General features: G+C 42.6%; 7 protein-coding genes and 1 pseudogene across 7 annotated transcripts; 6 read left to right on the top strand and 2 right to left on the bottom strand.

Moving 5' to 3' along the window:
- The first annotated feature begins 346 nt into the window (after nucleotides 1-346).
- LOC116195762 (cx9C motif-containing protein 4) lies at nucleotides 347-2,071 on the top strand. The gene is made up of 2 exons (XM_031525091.1): nucleotides 347-557; nucleotides 1,561-2,071. The coding sequence occupies exons 1-2, from the start codon at nucleotides 472-474 to the stop codon at nucleotides 1,664-1,666; spliced, it is 192 nt and encodes a 63-aa protein (XP_031380951.1). The 5' UTR covers nucleotides 347-471; the 3' UTR covers nucleotides 1,667-2,071.
- A 512-nt stretch (nucleotides 2,072-2,583) lies between these two features.
- On the top strand, nucleotides 2,584-5,865 carry LOC116195753 (ATP phosphoribosyltransferase 1, chloroplastic-like). The gene is made up of 11 exons (XM_031525081.1): nucleotides 2,584-3,067; nucleotides 3,317-3,376; nucleotides 3,482-3,595; nucleotides 3,720-3,785; nucleotides 3,872-3,979; nucleotides 4,090-4,173; nucleotides 4,613-4,714; nucleotides 4,793-4,906; nucleotides 4,984-5,064; nucleotides 5,175-5,294; nucleotides 5,463-5,865. The coding sequence occupies exons 1-11, from the start codon at nucleotides 2,783-2,785 to the stop codon at nucleotides 5,556-5,558; spliced, it is 1,230 nt and encodes a 409-aa protein (XP_031380941.1). The 5' UTR covers nucleotides 2,584-2,782; the 3' UTR covers nucleotides 5,559-5,865.
- A 391-nt stretch (nucleotides 5,866-6,256) lies between these two features.
- On the top strand, nucleotides 6,257-7,664 carry LOC116195758 (magnesium protoporphyrin IX methyltransferase, chloroplastic). The gene is made up of 2 exons (XM_031525087.1): nucleotides 6,257-6,939; nucleotides 7,035-7,664. The coding sequence occupies exons 1-2, from the start codon at nucleotides 6,358-6,360 to the stop codon at nucleotides 7,440-7,442; spliced, it is 990 nt and encodes a 329-aa protein (XP_031380947.1). The 5' UTR covers nucleotides 6,257-6,357; the 3' UTR covers nucleotides 7,443-7,664.
- Nucleotides 7,665-7,677: 13 nt separating this feature from the next.
- On the bottom strand, nucleotides 7,678-11,023 carry LOC116193952 (annotated as a pseudogene).
- A 998-nt stretch (nucleotides 11,024-12,021) lies between these two features.
- LOC116195748 (uncharacterized protein At5g49945) lies at nucleotides 12,022-15,153 on the bottom strand. The gene is made up of 4 exons (XM_031525074.1): nucleotides 14,323-15,153; nucleotides 13,781-14,091; nucleotides 12,662-12,865; nucleotides 12,022-12,551 (listed from the first exon to the last, which is right to left on the bottom strand). Exons 1-4 carry the CDS (start codon nucleotides 15,062-15,064, stop codon nucleotides 12,321-12,323), a joined length of 1,488 nt encoding a protein of 495 aa, XP_031380934.1. The 5' UTR covers nucleotides 15,065-15,153; the 3' UTR covers nucleotides 12,022-12,320.
- A 1,928-nt stretch (nucleotides 15,154-17,081) lies between these two features.
- On the top strand, nucleotides 17,082-18,549 carry LOC116195755 (DNA ligase 1). Its single transcript, XM_031525082.1, has one exon. It carries the CDS (start codon nucleotides 17,163-17,165, stop codon nucleotides 18,285-18,287), a length of 1,125 nt encoding a protein of 374 aa, XP_031380942.1. The 5' UTR covers nucleotides 17,082-17,162; the 3' UTR covers nucleotides 18,288-18,549.
- Nucleotides 18,550-19,308: 759 nt separating this feature from the next.
- Nucleotides 19,309-21,453, top strand: LOC116195751 (protein WHAT'S THIS FACTOR 9, mitochondrial). Its single transcript, XM_031525079.1, is given in 2 exon segments — nucleotides 19,309-19,817; nucleotides 19,820-21,453. Coding segments are annotated over 2 exon segments (1,275 nt in total). The 5' UTR covers nucleotides 19,309-19,510; the 3' UTR covers nucleotides 20,788-21,453.
- Nucleotides 21,454-23,825: 2,372 nt separating this feature from the next.
- On the top strand, nucleotides 23,826-25,163 carry LOC116195761. The gene is made up of 3 exons (XM_031525090.1): nucleotides 23,826-24,133; nucleotides 24,370-24,701; nucleotides 24,797-25,163. The coding sequence occupies exons 2-3, from the start codon at nucleotides 24,479-24,481 to the stop codon at nucleotides 24,886-24,888; spliced, it is 315 nt and encodes a 104-aa protein (XP_031380950.1). The 5' UTR covers nucleotides 23,826-24,133; nucleotides 24,370-24,478; the 3' UTR covers nucleotides 24,889-25,163.
- The last annotated feature ends 2,070 nt before the right edge of the window (nucleotides 25,164-27,233 follow it).

Consider the following 27,233-nt stretch of genomic DNA (forward strand, 5'->3'; position numbering starts at 1 on the left):
AACTTTTTACGCTCATTTATTTATCTGTTGCAATTTGATTGATCCTTTCTTAAATCAACAGAAAAAACTACCAAAAAGTTTCTCATTATTACTATTATCACTGGTCAATTAGTTTTCTCCTCCTTTTTTTTTAGAATAAAATTTTCCAATATCTTTCCTTTAAAAAAAATTAGCTCACCGACAAAAAAAGGAAAAAGGGGGTTTAGTTTATAGTGGATTTTATTTTGGGCCGAGAAGAGAAACTTTGGGCATTAGGGCTCAAATGGCCCAGTGAAATAATTGAGAGGCCCAAAAAGGACGAGAAAGGTCAAAACAAACCGGTTTGCCTGCTTACGTGGCGGCGGGAGAACTGATGACAGGGTCTAGCAGGTCGGTCCTGCGAATCGGCGTCGTTTGTAAGTTGAAAGCTCTCTTTCGTCGTTTGATTCGATTCCACCGATTGTTGAAGAGAACTCGAGACAGGGAGCAGCAATGGCGCGGCCGAGCAAAGAGCCGTGCAAGAAGCAGGCGTGCGACATTCAAGCTTGCCTCTCCAAGAACAACTTCCTCCCCCAAAAGTAAAGTTCCCTCAGCTCTTCAATCTCTTGTTTCTTCGAGGATTTTCCATTTGTTAAGCTCAGGTCAGGTCGAAACTGGACGATGCATCATTAGCAGTTCTGGGATTAATGATGATGATGATGAAGACGACGACGACGATAATGATGATACTGATTGGGTTTGAGCTGTGTTTATTTGATTTTGATTCGAAATGTCGATAATCAGTTGCTGTCCTTGATTCTGATATGATGATGATGATAGGGTTGCCCATGAAACTGTACGCTAGCCCTGCGCTTCTCTCTGTCTATGTTGCTGAAAGAATTTCGAAGAGGAACTACGCTTCTCTTATTGCATTTCATTTCCCTATGATTTTGCGACTGTATGGAATTTAGCCCGTCTTTCCGTGTTCCTGCCCGAACTGTTGCATCCATATGCCTGCCTACCTTGTGAAATGTCATAATCATTGGCCATTGCCCCGTCATTCTTATCTATGTGCTGGCATGGTTCGCACCGAAAAGTTTTTCTTGAATTTTCGGATTGTATGGTTTTTACTGCCATTCCATATGATTCGGATCATTCCTCGGGAGTTTGCTTGGAACATCCACGATCTGTGGATTTAATGTAGGTGATGGAATAGCTTGCTATTAAAATTACATTCTTGCAACCTAGGATGGCATAATTTTTCCTACATCGATGGTTGGGGTTCTTGATTGATTCTTGCTCGTGTTCGTTTCTTTGAGGGAATGTAATTCCTGAACTGCAAAGTGAAAATTGAACAGGTTCCATTCAACTGAAGAGGTTAACTGCTGATAGGTGCAATATGTGTCATGGCTTCTAGAAACAGAGCTTATGCTTGTGCCTGGTTTATTTTGTTAATTTTTTCTTTGGCCAAATTGTGCCTGGTTTATTCACTTCTTTTTTTTTTTTTGGGGTAATTTTTCTTTAGTCGGTTTGTAATTATTAAATTTTTTTTACATGGTTTCATAATCCCTTTCTTAATTTAAGTTGTCATAATCTTTTCAGGTGCGTCAAAGTCATAGAAGCGCTACAATCTTGCTGCGAACAATGCGAATACAAATCAACACATTGTGGTTCCGTCTCCGGCCTTCTGAAGCAGATACCTAAATGAGATTGTGATGTCTCCCATATTCTAATCAGGCAGGCGATTTTCGGTTTGTTTCCTTTTCAATTGAAGGCCGGTGCTGATCAGAGGCTTGGTCTGATTTTCGATATTAGTTACTTATTTGAAGACGGCACGGTCAATGTGCATTCTGAGGTTCAGCAGACTGCTATGCAAATGAGAGAAGCATGTAGCCGGTGCAGTGGAGGCTTTGCAAGTCATTCATAGAGATAGAACGGAGAATTTTGTTAGTTGTAATTTGTTAGTTGTAGTTTGTTCGTATCGATATCTGACACTCTGCGTCAGTTTTTTCCCAATGATGTTCGGTTAGTTGTTTTCATATGTCATTGTAATGTATCTTTTCCACAACTCTTTCCATACAGCCATTTACATTGTTTATGAGGTACGTGCTTCTGCGATGGCTCGCTTCGTTGGACAGACTTGATGCTTTGGTTCATCATCCATTTCAGGGCGGATCCTCTGCTGATCCGTGAGAATGGCTCCCGGTCAGGCCTATTCAAGCATCTCCTCCTATCCCAGTTCAGCTGAACTGAACATGGGGCGGGTTATGGAGGGCATTGCCTTGGTCTCGATGTGATCTGTTCCAGCGCCATGCATAGCTTAGATCAACCTCCCTCTCTCTTGAATGACGCCCTAGGCTACCTCCACGCTGCTGTTTCATTTCCTTAAAACATTTACACTTGATCACCTGAAATTATGTTAATAATCTCATATAAACACATTGCGCTTCATCATAGTAAAGTTCGACGACACCGCATTTGAATTCCTAGCTGTGATTGCGATGGATTTAAGCCAAGAGGCCCAAGATTTGATCCCGGACCCGATGGTCTGTGTCCATCGTCCGGGACCGGGATAAAGCATCCCGACCAACAGCATCAGAAGATTCGGTCTTCCGGTGACGCGGATCTTGCATGAACCCGGTGCACGTGCACCCGTTTGCAAGCCATGCACGGGTGCCGGCGGGTCCCGCGCTTTCCTATCTACTAGAGAGCATGTTTGCTCCCCCAGTGGCGGGCACCACTCCCTCCGAAGAAATCCAGCCGGGGCTCTGCCATCATCCGTCGGCGGTGGGGGCGGCGGCTCCGAGTAAAACAGTCTCAAGCTATGTCGGCGGTGACGAGCCTGACTTCACTCTCCTTCCTTCACCGTGCTTCATCTCCGCGCACTACCTCGCTCCCTGCGATCGCTCCCTCTCTTTCGTACCCTCGCGTCTGTACGAAATTAGCATCGACGGTCACCTGCTGCTCGTCCTCTTCTTCTTCGTCGCCGTCGTTGTCCGCATCCGTAAATGGTGGAGTAGAGAGGAGGACTGTCTCCGAGAGGAGCGCGATTCGCCTCGGCTTGCCTAGTAAAGGCCGTATGGCTGCAGATACTCTCGAACTTCTCAAGGTACTCTGCTTTCACGATGACGATAACTCGTTTGGCGACATGGTCCCGGAAAATGATGACGACGGCGACGATGATGCTGATGCCTTACGATGCTCGGAATTGGGTGTTCCGCCATGATTATTGAGCTAAAATCCTTCGAGTTTTATGTGAATTCTATGAAAAGTTCAAGCTGTTTTCTGCTCTGCAGCATATTCTTATTCCTATTTTTAAATGAAACTCTAACCCTTGTTGTTCTTGTTGTATCCCAAGAACTGTCAACTCTCAGTCAAGCAGGTCAATCCTCGTCAATATGTTGCAGAAATTCCCCAGGTTTGTTCCATAATCCTACTCTTGACATTTTTGTTGGGTTTGTCGGAAGGAGTAAGCACAGGAAATGACAATTTTTAAGTTTGCTTCTTCGATGTTTGGGGGCAGCTCTCCAACTTGGAGGTCTGGTTTCAGCGGCCAAAAGATATCGTGAGAAAATTGTTGTCTGGAGATTTAGACCTGGGAATGGTAGGCCTCGATACAGTTGGTGAATATGGAAAGGTGAGCGCGAAATCATGTGAAGTTTGACGGATTCAGATAGTTCTGTCATTGAGCGTCAATTTGAATAAGGATCATGAAGAAGAGTCTTCATAATTTGAGGAACTTGTCCATTTTCTTTTTTCAGGGAAGTGATGATCTTGTTATTGTTCATGATGCCCTTGGATATGGGGATTGCCGTCTGTCTCTTGCGGTATAAACTTGTTATGCATATTGACACCACGCTAAGTTGCACATATGTGGTATTTGCCCGGTTAATTTGCTCTCTTCCTTTTCTAGATTCCTGGATATGGGATCTTTGAGAACATAAATTCACTCGAGGAGCTGGCACAAATGTCTCAATGGAGCGAAGAGAGGCCTCTGCGAGTTGCCACTGGCTTCACTTATGTATGATTTGAAAATTGATGTATGATATTAAGTTGCTGTTTATACATTTTAATACGGGTCTGTTTGGTTAGCATTGAGTAGAAATTTCTCCCGCTCATCTGCATATGTAGCTCGGGCCTAAATTTTTGAAAGAAAATGGAGTGAAGCACGTGATCTTTTCAACTGCAGATGGAGCTCTCGAGGCTGCCCCCGCGGTAAAGTATCCTTCTTCTTTGTTCATCTCCGCTGAACTGCTTAAAGATGCTGATTAAGAGGCGACGATAGATCCTTCCATGCCTTTTGGAACTCAGATTTGATTGATTTAGCTTAGAAATAATTAGGAAATGCCAGATTTAACACTTATAAGTGAGTAGTAGACCTCATTTTTTAATTGTCTTCTACAACTGAACTTGCAAAAATGACCAGAAGTGATATGTTGACCGTAAAAGTTGGCATTATGAGGATTTAGAGATGCTCTGTTTTATTAAGTTGCTACAGAGACGCATTGAAACTCTAGTCTTATGGTTTGGATAGAATTTATATGTATTAACACCGATATTTACCCGGCAATGCTCATATTTCTTTTACTAATAGAGAAAGTTCACAATCTGGGCACATTAAAAGCTGAGCAGACTGTCTCTTTCATTAATCCAGATGGGTATAGCTGATGCAATATTGGACCTTGTGAGTAGTGGGACAACTTTGAGAGAAAACAACTTGAAAGAAATTGAAGGTGGAGTGGTGCTAGAAAGTGAGGTATGCCGCACCCTACGGAGCCTCTACATTGTTTCTTCACTAAATATTGATTTTTTTAAGTAGCTGAACTTTCTTTAGGCTGTACTTGTTGGAAGCAGGGAATCTCTGACCAAGCGAAATGGTGTGTTAGACACGACACATGAGATACTGGAAAGATTTGAGGCACACCTGAGGGCAATTGGTCAATTCATGGTGCGTACATCTGCTCTCCCTGATGTTATTATGTGTGCCTACCTGGTCGGTGTTGTTCCTTATTGTATCCATGACAGGTGACTGCTAACATGAGGGGAAGTAGTGCCGAGGAAGTGGCTGAGCGTGTTCTGAGCCAGCCATCATTATCGGGGTTACAGGTGAGACTTCACACTTATACTTCCAGTTTCCTTAGTTCTTCCAACATTCTCCTTATATTTTGTTTAGTGAAAAATTGGTTGTTGATTTCGACTGTTCTGTTCGTCCACAGGGACCGACTGTCAGCCCCGTTTTCTGCAAAAGCAGTCAGGCCGTTCAGGCAGACTACTATGCAATAGTCGTATGTGTTCCTAAAAAGGCTCTTTACAAGTCCGTGCAGCAATTGAGAGCGGTGGGTTGGCCAACATGTTGGCTCCTTGTAACCGAGATTTGCTGAGCTGACCTTCTGCTTAGATTCTCGCCTTCTCGGCCTTCTTTAGTGAACTCTATTATGCTGTAATCGATTGATTGTATTGTCGTGTAACTCATTTCATTATGCCAACTGCCGCAATCTATGCAGATCGGAGGTAGTGGAGTCCTAATTTCTCCTCTGACCTACATCTTCGATGAGGAGACTCCAAGATGGAAGGAACTTCTCTCAAAACTTGGGCTTTAGCTATTCACGGTTGACGTCTTAACACTCCGAGGTGATAATTTGCAGGAACGATAATGGAGCGTTATGTACTCGCTGGAGCTGGTCACATCGGAATCTCAGGTTTCTCATTTTATAGGTTCAGTCGATTCTTTGTTCCGCTTAAAGAGTGTAGAAATTCTGTGGATTTTGTTGCAACAAGATGACATGTTGCACTGCTCAATTTCAGTAGTAGATTTTTTTGTTTTTGTTTTTGCATAAATTCTCGGATCGTAATAATTATATGAAGAACGAGATTGAGGATGCATTCGAATACATTCGCATATCCATACTTTCTTCGGTTTTACATGTCTAAATTCTAGGAAGTTTACGAAATTAAGCAGCTTGAACATTTGAATCGAGAACAAACACTTGGATATGACATCGAATCTTGTAATGCGACTCTCCTAACATACTTCTCGACCGATTTGGACTTGTTACGTATATCAACAAATAATCATAACTTTGTCACGCATACCACTTTAACAAATTCTCATGTTTAGAATAACCGCCCATAAATTTGCTTTCAGGGTCACGTTAATTAATTAATTAATTAATTAGAGCAAAAATAAAATAAAAAGGAAAATGAAAAAAATTGAAGGAGGGCTGGTGTGGGACCCGCGAGAATCCGAAAAATTGAAACAATATCCCCGACCCGACTCTTTAGATAGATAAGGCTTATCGCCTGCGCGCCAGCATTTGCAGTCGGAGACGGAGACACGTCAGCCCATACAGCTCCCATTCGCCGGCCGGGGAGAGATTGAGAGAACGCAACGATTTGGCCATGGCCTGCTCAGCCTCACTGTCCTCCTCATCCCCCATTTGGCTGCAGTCCCGCCACGCCGCCGCCGGTGCCGCATTGAACCCCTCCGCCACTAGGAGGCTCCCGGGCAAGCCCAGGCCCAGGCCCAGGGCCCTCACCGTCCGGGCAGCAGCAGCGGCCGACCTCTCGTCCGTGGACGGAGCTACAATCGCGGCGATAGGCGGGGGGTCGGTGGCAGCGCTGGCGGCGGTGCTGACGCTGACGGACCCTGACAGGAGGAGGAAATTGCAGGCGGAGGAGGTCGGGGGAGGGGACAAGGAGGTGGTGAGGGAGTACTTCAACAGCACCGGGTTCCAGCGGTGGAAGAAGATCTACGGCGAGACCGACGACGTCAACCGGGTCCAGCTCGACATCCGGCTCGGCCACTCCAAGACGGTCGAGAACGTCCTCGAGATGCTCAAGGACGAGGGCCCCCTCCAGGGCCTCACCGTCTGCGACGCCGGCTGCGGGACCGGCTCCCTCTCCATCCCTCTTGCGAAGGGAGGCGCCGTCGTGTTCGCCAGCGACATCTCCGCCGCTATGGTCTCCGAGGCTCAGCAGCAGGTTCCCCAATAGTCATTCAATCTTCCTGTTTCTAAAAATGAGTGATGTGTTAGTCCAATTTGATTGAGAAATGTTTCGGTTTTCGTTCCTAAAAGGCGAAAGAGCAGCTCGGAGGTTCGAGTTCTGGCTCTGGGGCGAACACCGTGATGCCGAAGTTCGAAGTGAGGGATCTGGAGAGCGTAGATGGAAAGTACGACACGGTGGTGTGCCTGGACGTCCTGATACACTATCCCCAGAGCAAGGCGGATGGGATGATCGCCCACCTCGCGTCCCTCGCCGAGAACCGGCTCATCCTTAGCTTCGCCCCCAAGACATTCTACTACGACCTGCTGAAGAGAGTGGGGGAGCTGTTCCCGGGCCCTTCCAAGGCGACGAGGGCTTACCTCCATGCCGAAGCCGATGTCGAGAGAGCGCTGCGGAAGGTCGGGTGGAAGATCAGGAAGAGGGGACTCATCACGACCCAGTTTTACTTTGCAAGACTGGTCGAGGCTGTTCCCGCATAATGTATACCATTAGACAATCACTACGTATTTGATATCAGAGAGTAGCGAAGCGACGTTTGCGGTCCTCGGAAAACCTTTGATGCACGAGTTGTTTTGGGCTCTAACATCGCAATTTCGAATCGGCACGTACCAAAGCGATTCTTGATGAATGTAAACAAGCGTATCTTCCAAAATAGACATGATATCCTTGTCCGGCAATAAATATTACATTGCGTTTCGGTATTCCGCGAGTACATATTCCATGAGAAAGATGCAGATCTTCCGGTGTTCCATTAACCCATTTAGATACAATGAATTGTCATACTTATTTCTTAGGCTTGGTTTGAGAGTGTTATTCTGATGGAAAAGTGCTTAAACAAAATATATGGACTCAGAGGGTCACCATGTCTCAATCCTTTGAAGCCGTTGAAGTACCCCTCCATGCCCCCATTAACATTGACAGAGAAGTAAGCTCATATATATAGGAACAGAAAGAGAATCACCTTGATACTAAACCAGATCGAGCCCGGGATCTTCTTGAAAATGGGAAGATCTAGGATAGGCGGCCAACCTCCCGGGGAGAGCGATGTGCATAGACCAGGTGAGTAGGGATGCATCGGGCCCGATAGGTGGTGGTATCGCACTCTTCTCAAAGGAACCGTACATGATACTCGCGTCCTACGGCTCCGTCCCGGAATCAGGACCCCCCTTCCTTTGACCAACGGGTCCTCGAACCAACCTGTCCTCCCTTTCTATTCCTCGGTAAACGGTTCCTTTTCATTCATTCATTCATTGATTCAAGGTAGCTGTAGCTTGCTTGCAAGTCCAAGCGCTGGCAGTAGAAGGTAGTCGCCAGAAACGAACTTCGGGACCGACTACAAGACTACGACTACTATACAAGTCATGAGCGATAGTGAAGCCAAGCCGGATAGGCTTTTTTATGTCGAAAGCCCCAAAACTAGCTATTAACTAGCAGACAACAAATCCAAGCCTACTCAACTAATCTCATAAGTAAAGGCCTGTTGGCAGGGCAACTAATAGAGAAAAACAACTCCTACACTAGTAGTTGAGTGCTCCTTCTTGTTCGGATCTTAGCCAGGTCCGAGCTTGGAAAGCTCTATGCTGTTGGGGAACTCTGCAAGGGTTTTACCACCTTCTGGATTTACTATATTTGAGTCTTTGGAGCACTTTAGGATTATATTCCGCGTCGAGGATTTGTGCCTGTGGGCTAGGGTGAATATTGAGACCAGCGGATGTGGTGGTCGACAATCGTTGTCGCAGCACCTGTAGTAGGACAGAGGACTTATCGCGATGCCCGCGGACCAATTTACGATGTCACCATCGCTGACATTCGTCAAGCGGGTCACGTGGATTGATTGGCCAGGGTCTTCTTCGGCTAACGATAAGCCCCTGGCAGTATGTTTTTGATAGGCGCCTTTGTCTGTATGGGGAATTCGCTGCTGATAGATCCCACCCAATGTCCTCCTCCTTCCCCCACCGCCTTCCGACCTGCGGGAGTATACAATGACAACTTCTGGACACTCATGCCCGATCGTGAGACTGCCCGTTGAAGGTCCAATGGCACCTTGCTCCGACCTGAGCTATGCAAAAATGAGATGGCCCTTGATACTTGCCGGATGTGCTTGACGAGGTCCCCCATAATACGCTCACTTGAGGACTTCTTACTCCAGCTGTTCCAAGAGTCTCCACTAGTTGAACCTCGTCCTGTAGACTCCCTGTTTCGCTCATCCCCTTCGTCAGCTCATCGATCGGGGATACTCGAACTCTAGGTTCCTAAACTTGGAACGGATGGTTTGCAACAGCGAATACGCGTTTGAAACCATTATAAGGATCAAAGAAAAAAGAAAAAAGAAAAATGAAGATTGTTCAAAGACTTTTTGTGACATCTTTTAGTTATAGTTAAAAGATATATATTTCTCACGGATAATGTCAATCGTTAATGTGGCACTTTTCGACGACAGTTTTCTCACTCTTTCCAATTTTCTCAATTGGAAAAGTCATCCCCAATAATTTCACGCTATTTGATATTTTGTCTGTCGGTTTCTTTCATCCTTCGAATTATCCCTGAAACATTTTCTTCTACGTGAAAATAAATCGAGATACTAAACAGGTTGAAATTCGATTTCCATAGCATAAGTCCTATAATCGACAGTCATTATTGTCCTAGTAGATGTCTAGGATGGATTCATCAGTTGGGCTGTCCACCCACAGGCTGGTAATTGGACTTATCTAAATTTAGGTTTCTAAAACGAGAAAAATCAGAAAATGGCATGATTGTAGAACGTATAAATAAATGGGGCATCTAGCTTAGCTAGTAAATTCTGGGACTTTAATTGGTATAATCTCCTTGAAGATGTTTCTGCAGTTTTGAAGCATAGCATCGAGACATAGGCAGCATTGCTGTTTGTTTAAACCAAAAGACACTGCATCAGAAGCTTGGACTTGTAATTGGACTTATCTAAATGTACTTGTTCTTAGTCAAGTCAGGTTATTCGCTCTTTCTATCAAACCATTATAAGGATCAAAGACTTTCCGGTAAGCCTTCCCTTCCCTGCTTTTCGGGTGATGCGACGATGCTATATAAGGAACATATGCATCGGGAGGCTGTTGTCTGTCTTAAGGGTGAAAATCAAGCGCAAGTGATAGAAAGGATAGTCCCTCACGCGTAGGAGCCCCTTACTGAAAACGTTAGCCGCGCCAACTATTATTTATAAAAGCAAGCTTTCGCGCTAGCCGCTCGCCTTTTTTTGTCTGGGCGGAAGCTGGTGCCAGGGCTTGCTTAACCGGATACACGGAATTGGGATCTCTATCGTATGCAAGTACTTCTATCGGGATAAGTAAGCAAGGAGGGTTCCATTTAGATCGATTCAAATTGGACATAAAAATTCTTCTTTAATTGTTTGATACTATATGTATGCAAGATGCATTAGGGTACAAAACTAATCCTTTTCTTTATAGTCCTATCCTTTTCATAGGAATTGCGTGAATTCAGTCAGTTTGGACGTCGCATGAATTCATGTAATATTCATTTCGCTTCTCAGCTAACTATAATTGTTATTCTTTTCTTTTTTTGGTCCTTACATACTTCTTTTTTTCATTTTTTTTTTTGGGTCTAAATTCAAATTAGAATTCCTGGCTTATATAGAACGTCCACCCCAGCCTATAAGAAACTGTTTCCATCAATTTCGCTTAGGTTTAATATTTCCACCACCTCAGTTTTGAACATCATGGTGCTGAGCTTCTATACCATTTGCTCAAGTTCTAAATGGGCCTCCATTTGCTCATACCGGGCCAATTTCTTGTTGGCAGGAGCGAAGTAGACGTAGCAGGCTCTGCATTAGTGGCTTTGTTAACTCGACTAGCGAAAGTCATCTCTTTCGAGTACTTTGTGTTCTCGCCAATCTCTTTATTTATTACCTGCAAATGACAATCATAGAATAATCTTCTATATTTCAATACTGATGCCCTCTGAGCGCTGATATTGGCCCTCCTGGGACTGAAAATTTGTCGATAAATTTCGTCTAATTACAAGGACATGCCAATTCGCTTTTGATAACTCAAATTTCAGATTTTACAGTCATGTTCAGTAAGGGAGTTCGACAATCACGCTACCTGCATTCTAGGGAAATATGAGGTCGGACTTTCTAGTCGATGCATCTTCGTTCGTTCGTCTGTCGGTGATGTCCTAAAAACACGTTATTGTCAGACCGTAGATAATATTCTATAGATGATGTAGTGTAGCAGTGCTATTTTTGTGGGGAAAGGGTCAGTGCCTCTTCTTCGCATCAGCGCCTTGGAGGACCCTGCAGTATTGCACAAGGGAAGCATTTCAATCCATGGGATGAATGCCGGCCGGTACGATGTTCTCTGTTTCTTGCGAGAAATGACATCGAGATATGTTTCATCAAAAGTTAATTAAAAAAATAGAAATGAATCCAAGAAGATTAACCTTAATCTAAGAAGATTCAGCTGTTGTTTTCATTGTCAATGCCATGTTATCACCTTGAAATATTTGCAAAATCTATTAAAGAGCAGAATCCTGGACTGTGTGGTTTAACTTGAACATGTTTGTTTGGAACCATGGACTTCAAATTACCATGCACAAGCCTCAATCCAGACTTTCAAACTGAAGAGAATGAACATACATAAAATCAGGATACGGTACTGGGAAGAAAAATGCTCAGGAAATGATTGTTCGGCTTGTATAATAATCGGGGACGAGTCTCATAAATGCACTATATATCATAGTAAAATTCTTCCATAGTATCATGAGTATAATAAGATGTGTACTAGTTATCATGACATACGGTAACTTTATCGTCTTGCTTGACGGGTTTGAGACTCATATGATGCATGGATTCCACAATTAAAGCGCAGACAATTCCTTACATGCGCTGCAAATAGCATGTCCGAGGCATATATGGTAAGAGTACCAAACTACACTCCCCTGCCTGTAATTATTATGCAGAAGGGTAAGAGCTGTTGATGAATTCCTCGGCATCATCAGCTCATCTCCATTGGTTCGAAGAAGAGCAGAAGTAATATCTCCAATGTCTAATCTTTGTGGATGCAAACCTCATCACAAAATCTAACTGTTTAATCATTCGATGATCTACACGACCAGGATATTCAATGTCCACCTCAAACAAGAAAATATGGACTTCTTCTTCCTCATATCATATGCCAAGTTCTCAGCAGAGTCAAAACCAATGAGAAAGGCATGAAACTAAAAATTGAGAAAACCGAATGGAGCCTCATAGTACTATGGCACATACAAGAATAATTTAACTAAAGCCTATGAGATGGGCAAAATGCACCAGAAAGTTGCGAGTCCGAGTTAAAAAGCCCTGAGGGATCCGACTAACTGAAGGTGAAAATCTAGTGGCCACGGGTCATCTTCATCCTTGGCATTGACTTCTTCATCTGGCGAGCGCGCTCTTTCGCTTCCTTCTTCCTGAGAGCCTCTGCACCGAGTTTTGCCTCGGCCTCCTCCATCATCTTCTTCCTCTCCAACTTCCTCTTCTGCAAGGCTTCCTGCCTTGCATTCTGAAGCTCCTTGTGTGCCTCTTGAGCAGCTTTCGCCCTTGCAGCTTCAGTTTTGGATCGAGCCTACACATATGGATTGCAAAATTTGAAAGATACAAAGGTCAAATTCTTCTTCACTTGTTTGTTCCCCTCAATTATTAATAATAAAAAACTAACCATCTATACTGACTCACCTGAGGGCTGATCTTGTAACGCCCGACAAGATCGATGTAATAAGGAACAAGAGAAACCAATCGAGTCATATCAGCCATGTTGTTGACATCTGGTAGGGTGAATTTAAACAGCAGCATCTTGCTGTGGCCGCCTGGATGTTGATCAGAGAAATGCATTGAGATGAATCCCTTTCCGAATTTCTCGAAAGCTTTCTCACCAAAAACCTGTATAATTCGACTGAGGAACTCAATAGGGATTACCGATGAAATCAGAGATCTATTTGGAAATGGTAAACATCAAGCAGTAGCACTGGAGCAATACCACAAAGGACATTTCACAACTATTCTGTAAAGGGTAAAAAGTCGCAAACTCTCCAAGGAGTGCTCTATCCATCTTTAATAGGGCTACTTGACATTCTGAAGTGCGTATCACCTAGAGATTCCATGCTTGTTACTACAGAACATCCCTGGTATAGTTACTATCACAATGATCGACTGTGTGAACAGCTACTGTAGTAAAAACCATGCACCACAGTCCAATGAGTAAACTGGTCACTTCAGAGTGTGTGGGATAATGATTCAGTTTTGGCAAAGACACTGGCAAGACTCATAGTAGAAACAACACAATACTGAATTGGCACAGGAGGTTTACAACCTCAATCTCCCACTTAGACAAGGCTTTTCAATCGTAAACATTTTTTAAGACCAAAATGGCTGCGGCCCGTAATTGTCATCCTCTCTAATAATCAGCAATCCAAAACAAAGCATTTCTCAGTAATAATGGGCACCCAAGTGGCAGTCAGCACATAATTTGCAGCCCCTGCGACAGTTCAATAACTAGCTGACAAAAGCTCTTTTTGGGCACAGCTGAAGCACAAACCAGACAAAAGTTTCAATCTAATATAACTGATAGCTAAGCATTACTTATGGTCCAGAAAATAAGAGCACCAAGAACTTATGCCACTACCCCAGCACTGGAATCCCAACTCTAAAGGAAAGTGTGACATGCTTGTAAACAGACCATATTTCTTCAGCCTAGCCTCAGACATTATAATACACGACTGAGGAGCTTACCACATAACATAGGAAAAAGATGCCAGCAATAGAATTTTAAATTATTGACAAGAAGGCGTGACCAACCTGATCAAGCACAGCCTCTGTAATCATGTCTCCAGCAACCTCCTTAGATTCTGAGATAACAGACAACTCCTCAGCAACCCATTTCCTTCCGCCGGGAGGTGGCAGCAGCCCTGCAAATCTCTGCAGATCCCTCAACTCCTTCTGCATCCCCTTTGCCGCTTTCTTCTTTGCAACAGCGAAAATCACATTGTCCATTGCATCATCATTCATATAGACCTCAAAACTGATCTCATCTTTGCACGGGACTATCAGATTGTATATTCTTGATATCAAATCGTGCCTGCTCTTCAACTCCATTGTAGCCAATAGACCTATAATACATGCTCACATTAGCCAAAATGTGATCATAAAATTTCAACAACTTTAATTGCCTCATGAACTGAGAGCTCGTGATTGTTGCATAAAAGGAACGCTCATTAGACAACGAATAAGACAGGATACATCCCCCCCCCCCCCCCCCCCCCCAACATATTAGAACGTCAAAGATTGCTACTTGCTTGAGCAATGAACAATCAAAAAGCAGAACCAAAAAAAAAAAACACCTTGGCAATATCTACGCCCACTGGCATAGAATTTGAACACATTCTGGCCTTCTTTTAGCAGCAGAGGCGAGTCCTCTCCCTCTCCAACGCCCAGCAAGCTGAAATTCTTCTCAAAAATGGATTCTTTGGTTGCGAACTTAGCTGCCCAAGCGAGTGCTATGTTCTCATTCTCGCGCTTCCCGGTGAAGTAATTAATCGCAAACATGATCAAGAAACTCCCGCACACAATCTCAACCATGTAAGATCTCTTAGCTGGGCTTGCTGCCGGAGTTGATTTCGGGTCCGGACTCGGATCCTGAGGTCCAACGGCATCCTCAGCCGCTTTGGATGGTTCCGACGGCTGTTGCTGGTGCTGCTCTAAGAACGGCAGGCCTTCGAATTCATCTTCGTCCCAGTAATCGAACCCAGTCGATGAGGGTTTCGACAGATCGGGCGACGTGGGGGGGTGGTCGGGAGTCCCGGATTGGGTTGGATCTGCGGTCGCAGTGTCGGGCTCGGACGGAGTGAGCTTGGTGGTGGCGGGAGGCGACTCGGATTGGCTCACGGGAGGAGATCGGAGGTTGGAGAATTGGAGGGAGTCGGCGGAGTCGAGGGCCTCGTCCTCATCGTCGGCCTCAAAGCCTTCGAAGTGGGAGTCCGCGAGGACGCAAGTGGTAGAGAGATGGATGATGAGAAGAGAGAGAAGGGAGAGGAGATAGAGGAGGTGCGACGGAGAGGCGGACGGCCGCGGCGGCTTGGCCATGGCGGTGAGAATGATGATCGGGGAGGAGGAGGAGGAAACGGTGGAGGCGACTGACGACCGATTGATCGGCTTTGCAAATCGAGTGAGATGGCTTCATGTAAAATCCAAATTAATTAATTGTTAGTTAATTATTTTTAGTAAAAGAAAAAAGGGCAATTGAAAATTCCATTTTTGGAAATATCTACGAGTTTCAGTGATTTATTTTTTGAAAAAAAAGCATAACGTTAATATTTGTACATAATTTTGAAATGGGAAAATATAAATTGATTGAAAATTAGGTGGAGAAAATTAAGCAAGCAATACTATAATTTTTTTTGGCATAAACCCGATATCCGGAAGTCCAATTGGATTCCAACTAATCCAGTCGAGCCAGATTGATTCATTAAAAGGTAAAATTTTCCCAATGTAAATTTTTTATATTCATATGGATTCGAGTCTGAAACCTTGTTTAGGTGTAATAAGTACCGAATCACTTGAACCAATCTACATTAGTAGCAACACTATAAATTTGTTACTTCTCAAAACAACACCAAATTTGTTAACATAATTAAACCTAATGGAAAATTGGAGCAAAACTTGCACTCAACTTCAATATGATTAGATAGATCATAATTGCTACTAAATAACCTTAACAATTTTACTAATGATGAGTATTTTGTCCCGATAAAATGAAAATTAGAATTGCAGTCATTATATGCCATGAGATAAAGAAAGTACTTGTGCCTATTTACCTTGCTTAAACCGGAACAAAAGTTGTTCATCGCGTGATGTACCACATTAATATAATGCTCGATGCTCAGTGATTATGTTAAAATGGCTAAGACTGGCTCCTGCTCCAGCTCCACCTCATCATCTCGATGAGCTGCATTCCTAGTGCCAAAGCATCATATGAAGTACAAACGAATGGATCGCCAATGTAATGTTCACGTAAAGTCGATCAGATTCTGACTCGAGATAAGATCCTTGAGGGGGCATATTTGGTTGCTTGACTTCATTTATTTTCCCAATGACAATCTTACTTAACTTAATTCAATCTTATTTTTTCTTAATGACAACACAATCATTACTTTTTTTATTTTTTTTCTAATTTAATAATAAATTATTTCACATACTTTTTTCTAATAATTTTTATAATTAATTTTCAACAATAAATTCTCAATCTACTTTCACATCTATATACATATCAATTTTTTAATAATAAATTTTTCATTAACTTTCACGTTTATGTATACATACATATATATGTTCTTACACATTAATAAATTTGTTAACAGTTGCAATCATTGCTCAAAATTAAGTTGAGTTTGATCATTATCCAACTCGAAAACCAAACGCAAGCTTACTACTTTCTAGTGCTTGCTTTTGCTTAGCCTCAACACATTGGCTTCAACACACAAAAAGGATCGTTTTCTAGCTCTCATATTGCCTCACCTAATCCATTCACCAGCTTAGCAAACTTAATACATTCACCAACTTCACCCTTCCCAATGATAATCTCCTCGAAAGCCTTAGATATATAGAAACCACTCCAAGTAGAGAACTCCAATTAGCTATCATAGCAAACCCCATCCTGGCTTTCTTCCGAGCTCTTCTATGATTACATGGTTTTCGCTGATCAGTTATCATCATCCTAGTTATGAGACAAAAGCATATCGACCGATCAATCGAAAAGAAAAAAGCCCGCATAAACGAAGAAAAACACGATCGCCTGTGAATTTGTATATATTCTATATGCTAGAGCTAATACCCAATTATTAACAAGAGGTAGGGTTCAGGGTTTGGATTAAGAATATATATAGGGGGGTCTCAAGAGAAGATAGGTGCATATTCAAGAAAGAAACGATAAGTAGATGAATAGTCAACCTCATTGATATACCATATATTGATCTTGTCTTACCCTTGAAACAACATTCTCCCATTTGCTCATCTCTAATGTTTCCTTCTCCTTCAACATCATTATTGAAGTAGAAGCAAAGAAAACGAATCGAAACCCTAACAAACTTAATCATCAAAATAATCCCACGCCCCCTCTTCCCCATTAATATTTCCTTCCTATCATTCCATCAAGAAACTCCAAACACCTTCTCATACATTGCCCATGGAAGCCCATGAAGACTCACCGGTGGTGGACTACCACTCGAATGTCGACACCTCACGGCCCTTTCGCTCCGTGAAGGAAGCCGTGGCCATCCTGGGGGAGCGGTTTCTCAATGGGGAGATCATGATGTCCATGTCTCCGCTGGTGAAGCCGCCCGTCATAATGAGCGTGAGAGGAGAGAACTTGGATGTTATGGCGAGTGAACCAGTGAGACAAGAGGAAGATCAAGAGGAAGAAAATGAGGGGGATGATCAGGGCAATGGCGACGAGTGGAAGAAGCTGGAGGCCGAGCTTGAGAAGACAAAGAAAGAGCTGAGGATTGTCAATGAGAGAGCGCCCGAGATAGAGATCTCTCACCCCATGAGTAGGCCGATGAGACAAGAAGAAGAACAAGAAGCGGAAAATAATGACAAAGAGGAGGGACTCAATGATGGGCTGCAAAAGCTGGAAACCATGCACGAGGAGGCCAAGGAGTTGAGGGTTGTCGCGGAGATAGAGCCCGAAACGGAGATCTTCAACCCTGTGAGTGAGCCGCCTAGACAAGAAGAAGAAGAAGAAGAAAAAAGAGCAAGAAGTAATGCTAAAGAGGATCAGAGTCTCAGTGATGGGCTAAAGAAACTGGAGGCCGAGCTCAAGGAGACTAAGAAGGAGCTGAGGATTCTCAAGGAGAGAGAGTCCGAGACGGAAATCGCCTTGGCGGCTCTCAACGCCGAGCTCCACAAGAACATGTCGAGGCTGGCCAAGGTGGAAGCAATGGAAGCCAAGGCGAAGGCCGTGGCCATGACAACGAGGTCAGACTCAACCTCAATGGCTGATTTCCGGATCCAGCAACGACCTCATGCAGATAGTGATCGCGTTATCGACAGACACAGGAGCTACTTCCCGACTTTGGCTCAGATACTGAGCATCGCCGATGATCAGAAGAACAAGAAGAAGAAGAAGAAGCAACCAGGCTGCTATGGAGCAATCATGAGTGGTCCAAAGAGAAGCTATAATTATAAGAGTGTGCAGAAAGAGAAGCCTATTGTTCCACTTGTGGGAGACCTCTTGTTCTCATGGAGAAAGAAGGCAACAAATTCTTCTTTCCCTAGCCCTCTCTACTCTTCACCTCGTTTCTTCAAATGATTTTATACATACATACATACATATATATATATATATATATATATATATCACCTGAGGATTTGATCAGATCTTTTCTTTTTATGTGATTTGGGAAGTTTTAATTTGTTGTGATGCTGTTGGAATTTTGGAAACCACGCTTGCATTCTTTTTATATCTGTTGAGTTGTGAGTGCCGGTGTATATTGTTAATGTTTTTTTTTTTTTCGCTCAATCGTATATTGTTAATGTCCTTCTTTGTAATGAAGCTTTGTTTTTTATGTCCATTCATATGATTTCAAATGTATTCTTCATTTACTGCTGCGTGCTATTAATTAGATTAAACATGCATGCATGAGAATTGCAAAAGGAGAGAATCCTCATGCATGAATGATTGTAATACGAATTAATATACACAGAAGATTGTCGAGAATTACATTGCGTTAACTAACGAAATTAAATTTGATTTAAGAAGACGAAGATAAAAGTAGTTGGGACATGTATGTAAAAAAATTTTAAAAAGAAGATAAAAAAGTAATGATTGTGTTATTGAATTGAGGAAAGAGTGTTGAAATTGAAAAAAAAAGTTTTGAATAATGGAAAGAATTTAATATTAAAAAATTAATTATAATATATATATGAAAAAGTAAGTGAGAGAATTTGAAAAAAAAAAGTAATGGATCTGTGTAGTTGAATTAAGAGAAAAATTAAGTTAAATTTAATTTTGTTAACAAATGTACTAGTAAATGTTATATGTTCAATCTTCATTTAAAATAAAATTGTAATCGATACAAACACCTATCGGACTATCTTTGTAAGACAAAATTAGAGCTTTTAATGTAGCTTTGGGAGGTACCGGCAAGGCAAGACTACTATTAGCTCCCCACTTGGTAATTGGGATTGGCTTGCCCATATATATATATATATGTTTATATATATTCTCTTTTACCATAAAACTAGGACCATAAACCATAACATGCTGCGTAAATCAACTGCCAAATATTGCCAAAGGGTATTTCAAAAATAAATTGAACTGTTGGGGACCTTGAACAAGAAAATATCAAAGAAGGAGGGGCATTCGTAATATTTCAAAAGGAGAGGGATCGCTTGCTAAATACTTCTTTCACTAAATATCACAGAACCCCCTATAGTTTAGGAGATTTGTGTTCGATCCCCATTTCTTTGACTATTGTGTAGTGTCCTCCTCCTCCTCGGCTTCTTCTTCTTCTTCCTTCACCTTCCACAGAAATGGCAGCGGCAGCCCTGCGGCCACTGCGCGCCAATCTCCGGCACCTCGGCGGCCACCAACGCTGCCGCACATTCATCAACGCCCGCATCAAGTGGGTCCGCGACCCGTACCTCGACAAGGCGATCTTGAAAGAGAAGCACCTCAAGCCCATCATCTCACTCAAGAACCAGATTTTGTCCTCTCCCTCCAAGAACCTCCCTCTGTCCTCCGCGGCCCTCCTCAAGCCCCAGCTCGGCCTCCCCACCACCGCCCTCGGTTTCTCCCAGAAGTACCCCTCGGTCTTCCGGGTCTTCCAGCCCGGCCCCGGCCTCCCCTCCTCGTTGCCCTCACCCCGCTGGCCGGCATCCTCAACAAGGAGGAGCTTTCCATTCACAGCTCCCGCAGGCGGGACACGGTCGACAGGCTGGCTAAGCTCCTGATGCTCACGAGGGGCATGAAGCTGCCTTTGAGCGTCATTGATGAGCTCAAGTGGGATTTGGGTCTGGCCCATGATTATGTGACCTCCCTGCTCTGCGACTATCCTGATTACTTCAATGTCTGCGGCATGAAAGATCAGTCGACCGGCAAGGAAATGCTCTGCTTGGAGCTCGTTTCGTGGAGAGATGAGCTAGCAGTGTCTGAGCTGGTGAGGAGAGAGAGGGAGAACGGCGATTCTGGCGAGAGAAGAGCAGTGCGCATTAGATATTCGATGAATTTCCCGAATGGGTTCGCCTTACAGAAGAGGGTGAGGGATTGGGTCGAGAAGTGGCAGGAGTTGCCCTACATTTCGCCATACGAGGACGCGTTCCACTTGGCTCCGAGCAGCGACCAGGCAGAGAAGTACACTGTAGCAGTCCTCCACGAGCTGCTGTGGATCCTCGTGTCGAAGAAGACGGAGAGGAGGAACCTGCTCGCCATTGGGGAGATTCTGGGGTTCGGGACTAGGTTCAGGAAGGCGCTGGTTCATCACCCCGGGATATTTTACACATCAAACAAGCTCAGGACCCAGACGGTCGTGCTCCGGGAGGCTTACAGGAAGGATTTCTTGGCGGAGAAGCATCCACTAGAGGGCATGAGGCATAGGTATATCCACCTCATGAATAAGTGGCCAAAACGAGTAGAGTCCGGTCCCGATTCCCGTGCAAGGAAGAGATCAAGGTTTCCTGGTGGAAGGAGAAGGGTGAGCAATAGAGGTGGTCTGACCCATGGTAGAGATACGGGACTGCTTCCAGATAGTGAAGTTGAGGAAGCTCACAAGGATGATCGGATCAAGGGGCAAATTCGACCTGAATTATGACAACCTAGTAATTGCAAGACGAGTTCCCATTGAACCTTGAGGTTGAGATTTGTGATCATAAGATAGCTTCTTCAGTAGTTATGATTACTCGAGACCATGCCGAATTATGCCCGGGAAGCCTTGGTTGCAGTATGTTATCCCTCAACAGGATGAGCGAGGACTGTTGTTCGGCTGGGTCGCGAAATTCAATGATCAGAGCCTCAGCATTATCAGATGTGGCCATGGATCTGCATTCGATCCATAACATTCAAATGAGAGGCAGAGTCGAAGGTTCTTGATGATCGAAACATGCGAATGCTGCCTCCGATGGTTCTTTTCCCGCAGTTTCTTGTACGAACATGAGCAGATCTCCCTCAAAGTACAGCAGATAAATGTACTCTTGACAGATTTATCTTGTTACGAAACATGAATCCTTAGATACTGCCCTTGATCTGGACCGAGTGTCGTCAGTACGATTGCGAGGTGTCAGCTTGGAGTGGCTCTAACTCACGTCCCGGATTCATCTATGTTGCGTTTGGTTTCATAGTATAATTTTAAAATCAGAATTTAATTTTGAAAAAGAATGATATAAATAGAGTTCACCATTTGACTTTGTATGAGTTATGTTATTTTGTTGCGAAAAAAAGTTGTATAAATGAGACCTACTTTTTGACTTTGTATGAGTTATTTTGTTTTGTAGTGAGTAGAATTAAGTTAAAATTGTGATTTTAAAATAACACTATGAAATCAAACAATGCCCTAAACATCGCATTATTGGAGCACATGCCTCTTGGATTGATAGAATAAGGCAAGCCTCTTATCAACACAGGTCGATGGCCTTGACAACGCCATCACATTGTCGTATCGACTTACCGAGCAGTCATCTCTAATTACCTTTAACCAAAACGTCGAGAAAGGCACGTTCCGTCTACTTTGTCTTGTTGTCGCCGCCGGGTCGTTCTATCAACTACTTCCATTCCACACCAGCTAGCTCTTAACAACGTTTCACAATTTTTTTTATAACTAATTACTAAGAGTGGAATGTCCGAGGAAAGAATGGTTAGGTCGTGGGACCAAAAATAAAAATAAAAATGAATTAGTTGCTTCCATCAACAACTATTGTCTCCACTTGCACATTTGAGTTCAAGTAGAAGGTCACCGTGAACATTCTCAAATCCATGTGAATGGGATCAAAAACTGCTTGCCATTACATTACATATACCAGTGATGATTTTATATATGTTCACTCACCCGATTATGCATGTTCTAATTCCCAAGACATGTCCTGCCCTCGTGATTATAAATATACATATTTGCACGTTATTCATAGTGTGCATCCTTTTTTTTTTTGGGCGAATAGATATATATATATATATATCTGACCCGTACATCCTAATAAGCTAGATTAATATGAAAATCTGCAGATGAGGAATCTAATAATCAATAAATATTGAAGGGCATACATAGGAATCAATATACATTCTGCATAAACATTTTTTGCTAGGACTTTTAAGAAAAGAAAACCTAATCTCATATATTCCTTTAAAAAAAAAAGGGAATGACACCATAGATTCAAACCAGCTATGGACATGAAGAGATGCATATAAATATGGAATTAGCCAACTAACTGATATAATTATATCATTATGATCTAATAGAATGCACATTAGTGGAATATAACTAATTCAAGCAATATATATATATACTTTTGATGATTAAGTGAGATGCAACATATATCATTATATATGTATGTGTAAGACAATATGATGCCCAGGAAATAGTGTTTGATCTTTGATAAACTAATAAGAAACATTTTTAATTTCAGTTTTTTTTGTTTTTGGGTAGTAAAATTTCCAGTCGTTATTAATTTAGCTTCAGTCCTTGCTCAATTTGACCGGTGGGTTAGATGGGCTTACATGTGAAAATGGCCAGTTCAGATTGGCTGGTCTCTATTGATGGCACTGATAGATATTAATTAACAAAGCCTAGCTAACCATAACAGCTCGATCTTTCGAAGCGATCCCGGAATGGCGTTGCCCCATATCTTGTTTTTTGAGGTTTTCCTGTTGGTTCCAAACTTCGACCCGAATCCGGCAACACCAGAATAAACCACAGGAATAATTCCTGGCTAAAGCATGGATCTCGTGTTCATATGGAGATAATCGAAATGTCAACCTCATGAGTTGGACAATATATGGAGGGATATGAGCGAAATGAGAATGGAAGAGTTAGGTTAATAGTCAATGGATAGATAAGCTATCATTAAGCTTACTCACATGGCTCCCTGCACTACACTTGATAGGACCTCTTAATTAATTGCTTTCCCATAATTAATTAAGGTTGTTTTTCTCTTTCTTCATGAATAATCTATCTCCCCTTCATCTTGTCTCTTTTTTTCTTTTTCTTTTTTTTTTTTTGGTTTCTTTTTCCACCTTAATTAGTGGACAATTATTAAAGTTGTAGGATGGATCTTGATTTTGCCATGTTTTGATCTTTTTTTCTAGATTCGCCTTGGGCAGAGTAGAGGCTGGAGATTTTTCAACCCCTTCGTTTACATTAGTCTCTTTTCAAAATCCGCAAAACGCGAAAAGTGGTCATCGGTTGTGTATTTATCCAGTCGACGTAGATTATATATTAAGAGATCGTTAAATGCTTGTACAATCATACTAACCAACTATGCTGATTATTGACATCATAGAGGATGGTGCTAAACTAATCATTTTCACATAGCCAAAGGATATCTCCCGTCGAACTTCTAATAAGATTTTGCACTAGAGATTCTTGAAACTGACTATCGTACCGCTTAAATTAACGTCATTACGGAAAGACGGTCGAGAGTAAAATGTACTAATAAATCATTTAAAAAAGAATCGGCATACTACGACGAGCCAGTTGAAGTAGTTTTTTTTTATTTTTTTTGCTAAAAAGTTGAAATAGTTTAATCGGCATGGAACATAATGTACAGATTTCGTACATTATTCTATACACCGAGACTTTATGAGGGCTGTTGAGTCTTCCAGTACTATAAAATGGGGAGACACCCTTCTCTGTATTCTCATTGAAAGCTAAGCTAAGCTAAGCTGAGCTCATCAATCCATAAGAAAAGGAGAAACTGAGCTAGCTAGCTTTCAATCTTCCACATCCTTCTATTTGTCAAAGAGGGAGAGAGTTGAAATGGGGAGAGAGGTGGAGAGAGCCGGGTCCGACATGGAGAGCTGGCCGGCAGCAAAGAGGAGCTGCCTCTGCTGTCACTGAATCATGTGTCGTTCTCGTGCAGGTCGGTGAAGGAGTCCATTAGGTTCTACGAGGAAGTGCTCGGCTTCGTCCTCATCAAACGCCCTTCTTCCTTCGACTTCGAAGGCGCCTGGTACATTCCTAGTCTCGAGAGCTTTTAATAGCTTCCAAGCCTTCAGTAGAATATATGACCTATCCTTATTCCACCCATTAGACTGTAGTTGCCAACGAGTATAGTTTCAAGCAATGTAATCCGACATGTCGTTGCATGATCAGTATCGTCATAGATAACTTTCACTATGGAAGTCAAGTTTGCACCATGGACTGACAATGGCTTATTCCACCTCCTCTTTCTTCCTCTTCCTTCAGGCTGTTCAACCATGGAATAGGGATCCATTTGATAGAGTCGGATAACTTGCCACCGAAGAAAGATGTGATCAATCCGAAGGACTGCCACATCTCATTCCAGTGCTCTAATATGGACGTTCTGATGCAGAGGTTGGATCAGATGAACATCAAGTACGTGACTGCCATAGTGAAGGATGGCGGCATCGCCGTAGATCAAGTCTTCTTCCACGACCCTGATGGGTACATGGTCGAGATTTGCAACTGCCAGAACATCCCCATCCTCCCTCTTTCCTCTTCATGCCCTGTCAGGCTCCCCAAAACTATCGAGTTTGCTCCCAACCTCTCCCTCTTGGGTAAGTCCAAGCTCTTGCAATTGTGCCCATTCCCAAGAGTAAATGTTTCTCTGTTGATTTATCTAAAAAATTACTGAGGTGAGGTCTTCTTGCAGGTAATCGGAGCTTGGTGGCACCCTGTGCCGGAGAAGTCGCAGCCCTGATGATGGAAAACTTTTTGAAGAGTATTATGGACATCTCGATCTGAGTGGTCCAACATTGAGAGTTGGAGCAGCCTCCGGCTATCGGATTGATGTATGCAAATGGGGTTGTAAGAACACGAGGAAGCAAATGTCATGGAATTAGGATTCATTTTTCGCGATATATATATATATATGTATTTAATTTTTTTCGGTTCTGTGTTCATCATGATTGTTTTCCTGCAGTTCTGTAGATGTGCTTCTGGTCCATTGTAGTGCTTTGCTTTTTGTCACTGTCATACTTTCTGCACAAGAAAATAAAACCGTATTCGGAATTGCTCTAGATGAATGATTGAGTTCATGCCTCTTGACAGAATTTGATTTAATTCAAGCTTTTTCTTTCATCAATACCAATATGCCAAATTCAAGATATCCATATCTTTTCGAGCAATTCTCTGTCAACAGAGGTTCAAAAGACTCCACGACTTGGCCTAAGAAACTGAACTACTCATAAGGTAACCCGAACGGATACAAGAAGAGACCACTTCCTAGGTTCTGATGTCTTTGACGGATTATAACAACGGTAGGCTCAGGATTTGCAAGAACGGATGCCTATCACAGTCTCTTGCCTCTGACAACGTCCTGGTGTCGTGTCATATAAAGACAGGTCTTCCTGGTCGAATGAATAGAGTTCTGCTGGTTTGACGCTCATCTCATTCCCCAGATCAATATGTCTTGTAGACTGTAGACTGTCCGAATCGACCAGCATGGCAATGCAAACCAACTCACTCAATAGAACATAGTCACTGATTCTTGGTGCCTGATACCAAGTTTCGGGCCCTACAGTCCAAGATTGTACTGATTGTATTAAGCTTGCTGCATCAAAGATCTGTGGGAAAACCCGGATGGAAGCGAAGAAGCTGACCTTGAGTCCTCGGAAGGAAGACGCTTCGACTGTTCCAGGAGTAACGAATGTGCAGAGAAAAATTACGGGTTACGGACGCACATTCATAGCCTCACCGGTTAAATTTCTCGGATGCCCGTAGCCACGGTTTTAATTGTGCCAAAAATCCAGAGTTCAGAAAGTTGGACCAGCAAAGATGCCTCCGATATCTTTATCATCCACTTGCTAGCTCATTTGACTCAAATTGTTCACATCAATGCCGGTGATTCTCAGCTCCGTGTCGACATGATCAGATGTCGCTTGCCCTTACATATCTCAGGAGGATTTCTGTTCTTTGGGTACATGCTTGTTTAATTCTCGAGACATGTCAATCATATGTGATCATATATATACGAATTCGGAAAATATGTATCAGAATATGCAGTTGCAGGTTATAATTTCCTCGGTTTTTTAGTTCGAGGATCATCTAGAATTTATGAGACGAGTGAATGTGTTTCGTTCTTGAGACTCTAATAAGCCGGATCAATAAATTGTAGAGGTCATACATTGGACTTGGAGTGTATATCAAATTAGAAGTAGTAAAACATACTATATTCGGACCATGCAAAAACGTGTCCAGACAATATAATGACCAGAAAGTCATTTGTCATTAATAAGTTTAAAAATGTGGTCATTTATGTATTGCCATTGTTTTTTATTTTATTTTTATATATTTATTATGCTGTAAGGTAATAACTACCTGTACAAGACGTGTTTAATCGAATCATAGAAATTCTGATAAGTTATAAAAAAAAAAAAAGGAAATTCTGATAATTTCATGTCATAGTTTAAGTAATCGCTGCATTTGACTATACTCGGTTGTGTGGGTAAATTGAATAATCAATCCGAAAAGGCCCTTTCAAATCTTTCACCCAAATAAAAAATAAAAAATAGGGGGCCCCTTTCAAATGAGAATTCCTTAAACGGTCGTGCCTGACGGTGATAGATGATCATATTGAAAATTTTTATTAAGAACAAATCACTAGAACTCAACTTCTTCGCCAGACCTTAATTAATTTCTCGACATCGATCTTCTTATCCTTGGCAAGGCGCTTTCCTATCAAGAAAAGGCAAGATTATCCGAATAGCGACAGCATTGTCCTAATTCACCAGTTGCCTGACTTCTGTTCTCGTTTTAAAGTCATCGTCCTCGGTTCCAAACTTATAACCCAAGTTGAGTTCGGGAATGCGGAAACAAACGTGAATATCGATCTACATATGTGAGGAACTTGTATATTGTCGCATCATAAAAATATGGGAAAAACGTGGATCTCGCGTTCATGAGAACTCAACCTAATTGTGAGTTGGACGGTATAGAGAGAGATCATGGAGGGATCTATGAGCCAAATGAGAATGGAAGAATTAAATTGGAAATAGTCAATGGGTGGATAACTTATGATTGAGCGAGCTTATACACTGGATATGGCCTCTTTAATTAATTTCCAATAATTAAGGTTGTTTTTTTCTCCA

This window comes from Punica granatum, chromosome 2, assembly GCF_007655135.1.
Source record: "Punica granatum isolate Tunisia-2019 chromosome 2, ASM765513v2, whole genome shotgun sequence".
Taxonomy (NCBI): Eukaryota; Viridiplantae; Streptophyta; class Magnoliopsida; order Myrtales; family Lythraceae; genus Punica; species Punica granatum.

Excerpts from the sequence above, each read along its gene's own strand:
- LOC116195761 (XM_031525090.1), top strand. The coding sequence starts at position 24,479 with ATGGACGTTCTGATGCAGAGGTTGGATCAGATGAACATCAAGTACGTG. Across the intron at positions 24,702-24,796 it reads TCCCAACCTCTCCCTCTTGG|GTAATCGGAGCTTGGTGGCA; the intron begins GTAAGTCCAAGC and ends GTCTTCTTGCAG.
- LOC116195762 (XM_031525091.1), top strand. The coding sequence starts at position 472 with ATGGCGCGGCCGAGCAAAGAGCCGTGCAAGAAGCAGGCGTGCGACATT. Across the intron at positions 558-1,560 it reads AACAACTTCCTCCCCCAAAA|GTGCGTCAAAGTCATAGAAG; the intron begins GTAAAGTTCCCT and ends TAATCTTTTCAG.
- LOC116195748 (XM_031525074.1), bottom strand. The coding sequence starts at position 15,064 with ATGGCCAAGCCGCCGCGGCCGTCCGCCTCTCCGTCGCACCTCCTCTAT. Across the intron at positions 12,866-13,780 it reads CAGAGGCTGTGCTTGATCAG|GTTTTTGGTGAGAAAGCTTT; the intron begins GTTGGTCACGCC and ends CGAATTATACAG. Across the intron at positions 12,552-12,661 it reads GTTACAAGATCAGCCCTCAG|GCTCGATCCAAAACTGAAGC; the intron begins GTGAGTCAGTAT and ends CCATATGTGTAG.
- LOC116195753 (XM_031525081.1), top strand. The coding sequence starts at position 2,783 with ATGTCGGCGGTGACGAGCCTGACTTCACTCTCCTTCCTTCACCGTGCT. Across the intron at positions 3,068-3,316 it reads ATACTCTCGAACTTCTCAAG|AACTGTCAACTCTCAGTCAA; the intron begins GTACTCTGCTTT and ends TTGTATCCCAAG. Across the intron at positions 4,715-4,792 it reads GAGTGGTGCTAGAAAGTGAG|GCTGTACTTGTTGGAAGCAG; the intron begins GTATGCCGCACC and ends AACTTTCTTTAG.
- LOC116195758 (XM_031525087.1), top strand. The coding sequence starts at position 6,358 with ATGGCCTGCTCAGCCTCACTGTCCTCCTCATCCCCCATTTGGCTGCAG. Across the intron at positions 6,940-7,034 it reads TCTCCGAGGCTCAGCAGCAG|GCGAAAGAGCAGCTCGGAGG; the intron begins GTTCCCCAATAG and ends CGTTCCTAAAAG.
- LOC116195755 (XM_031525082.1), top strand. The coding sequence starts at position 17,163 with ATGGAAGCCCATGAAGACTCACCGGTGGTGGACTACCACTCGAATGTC.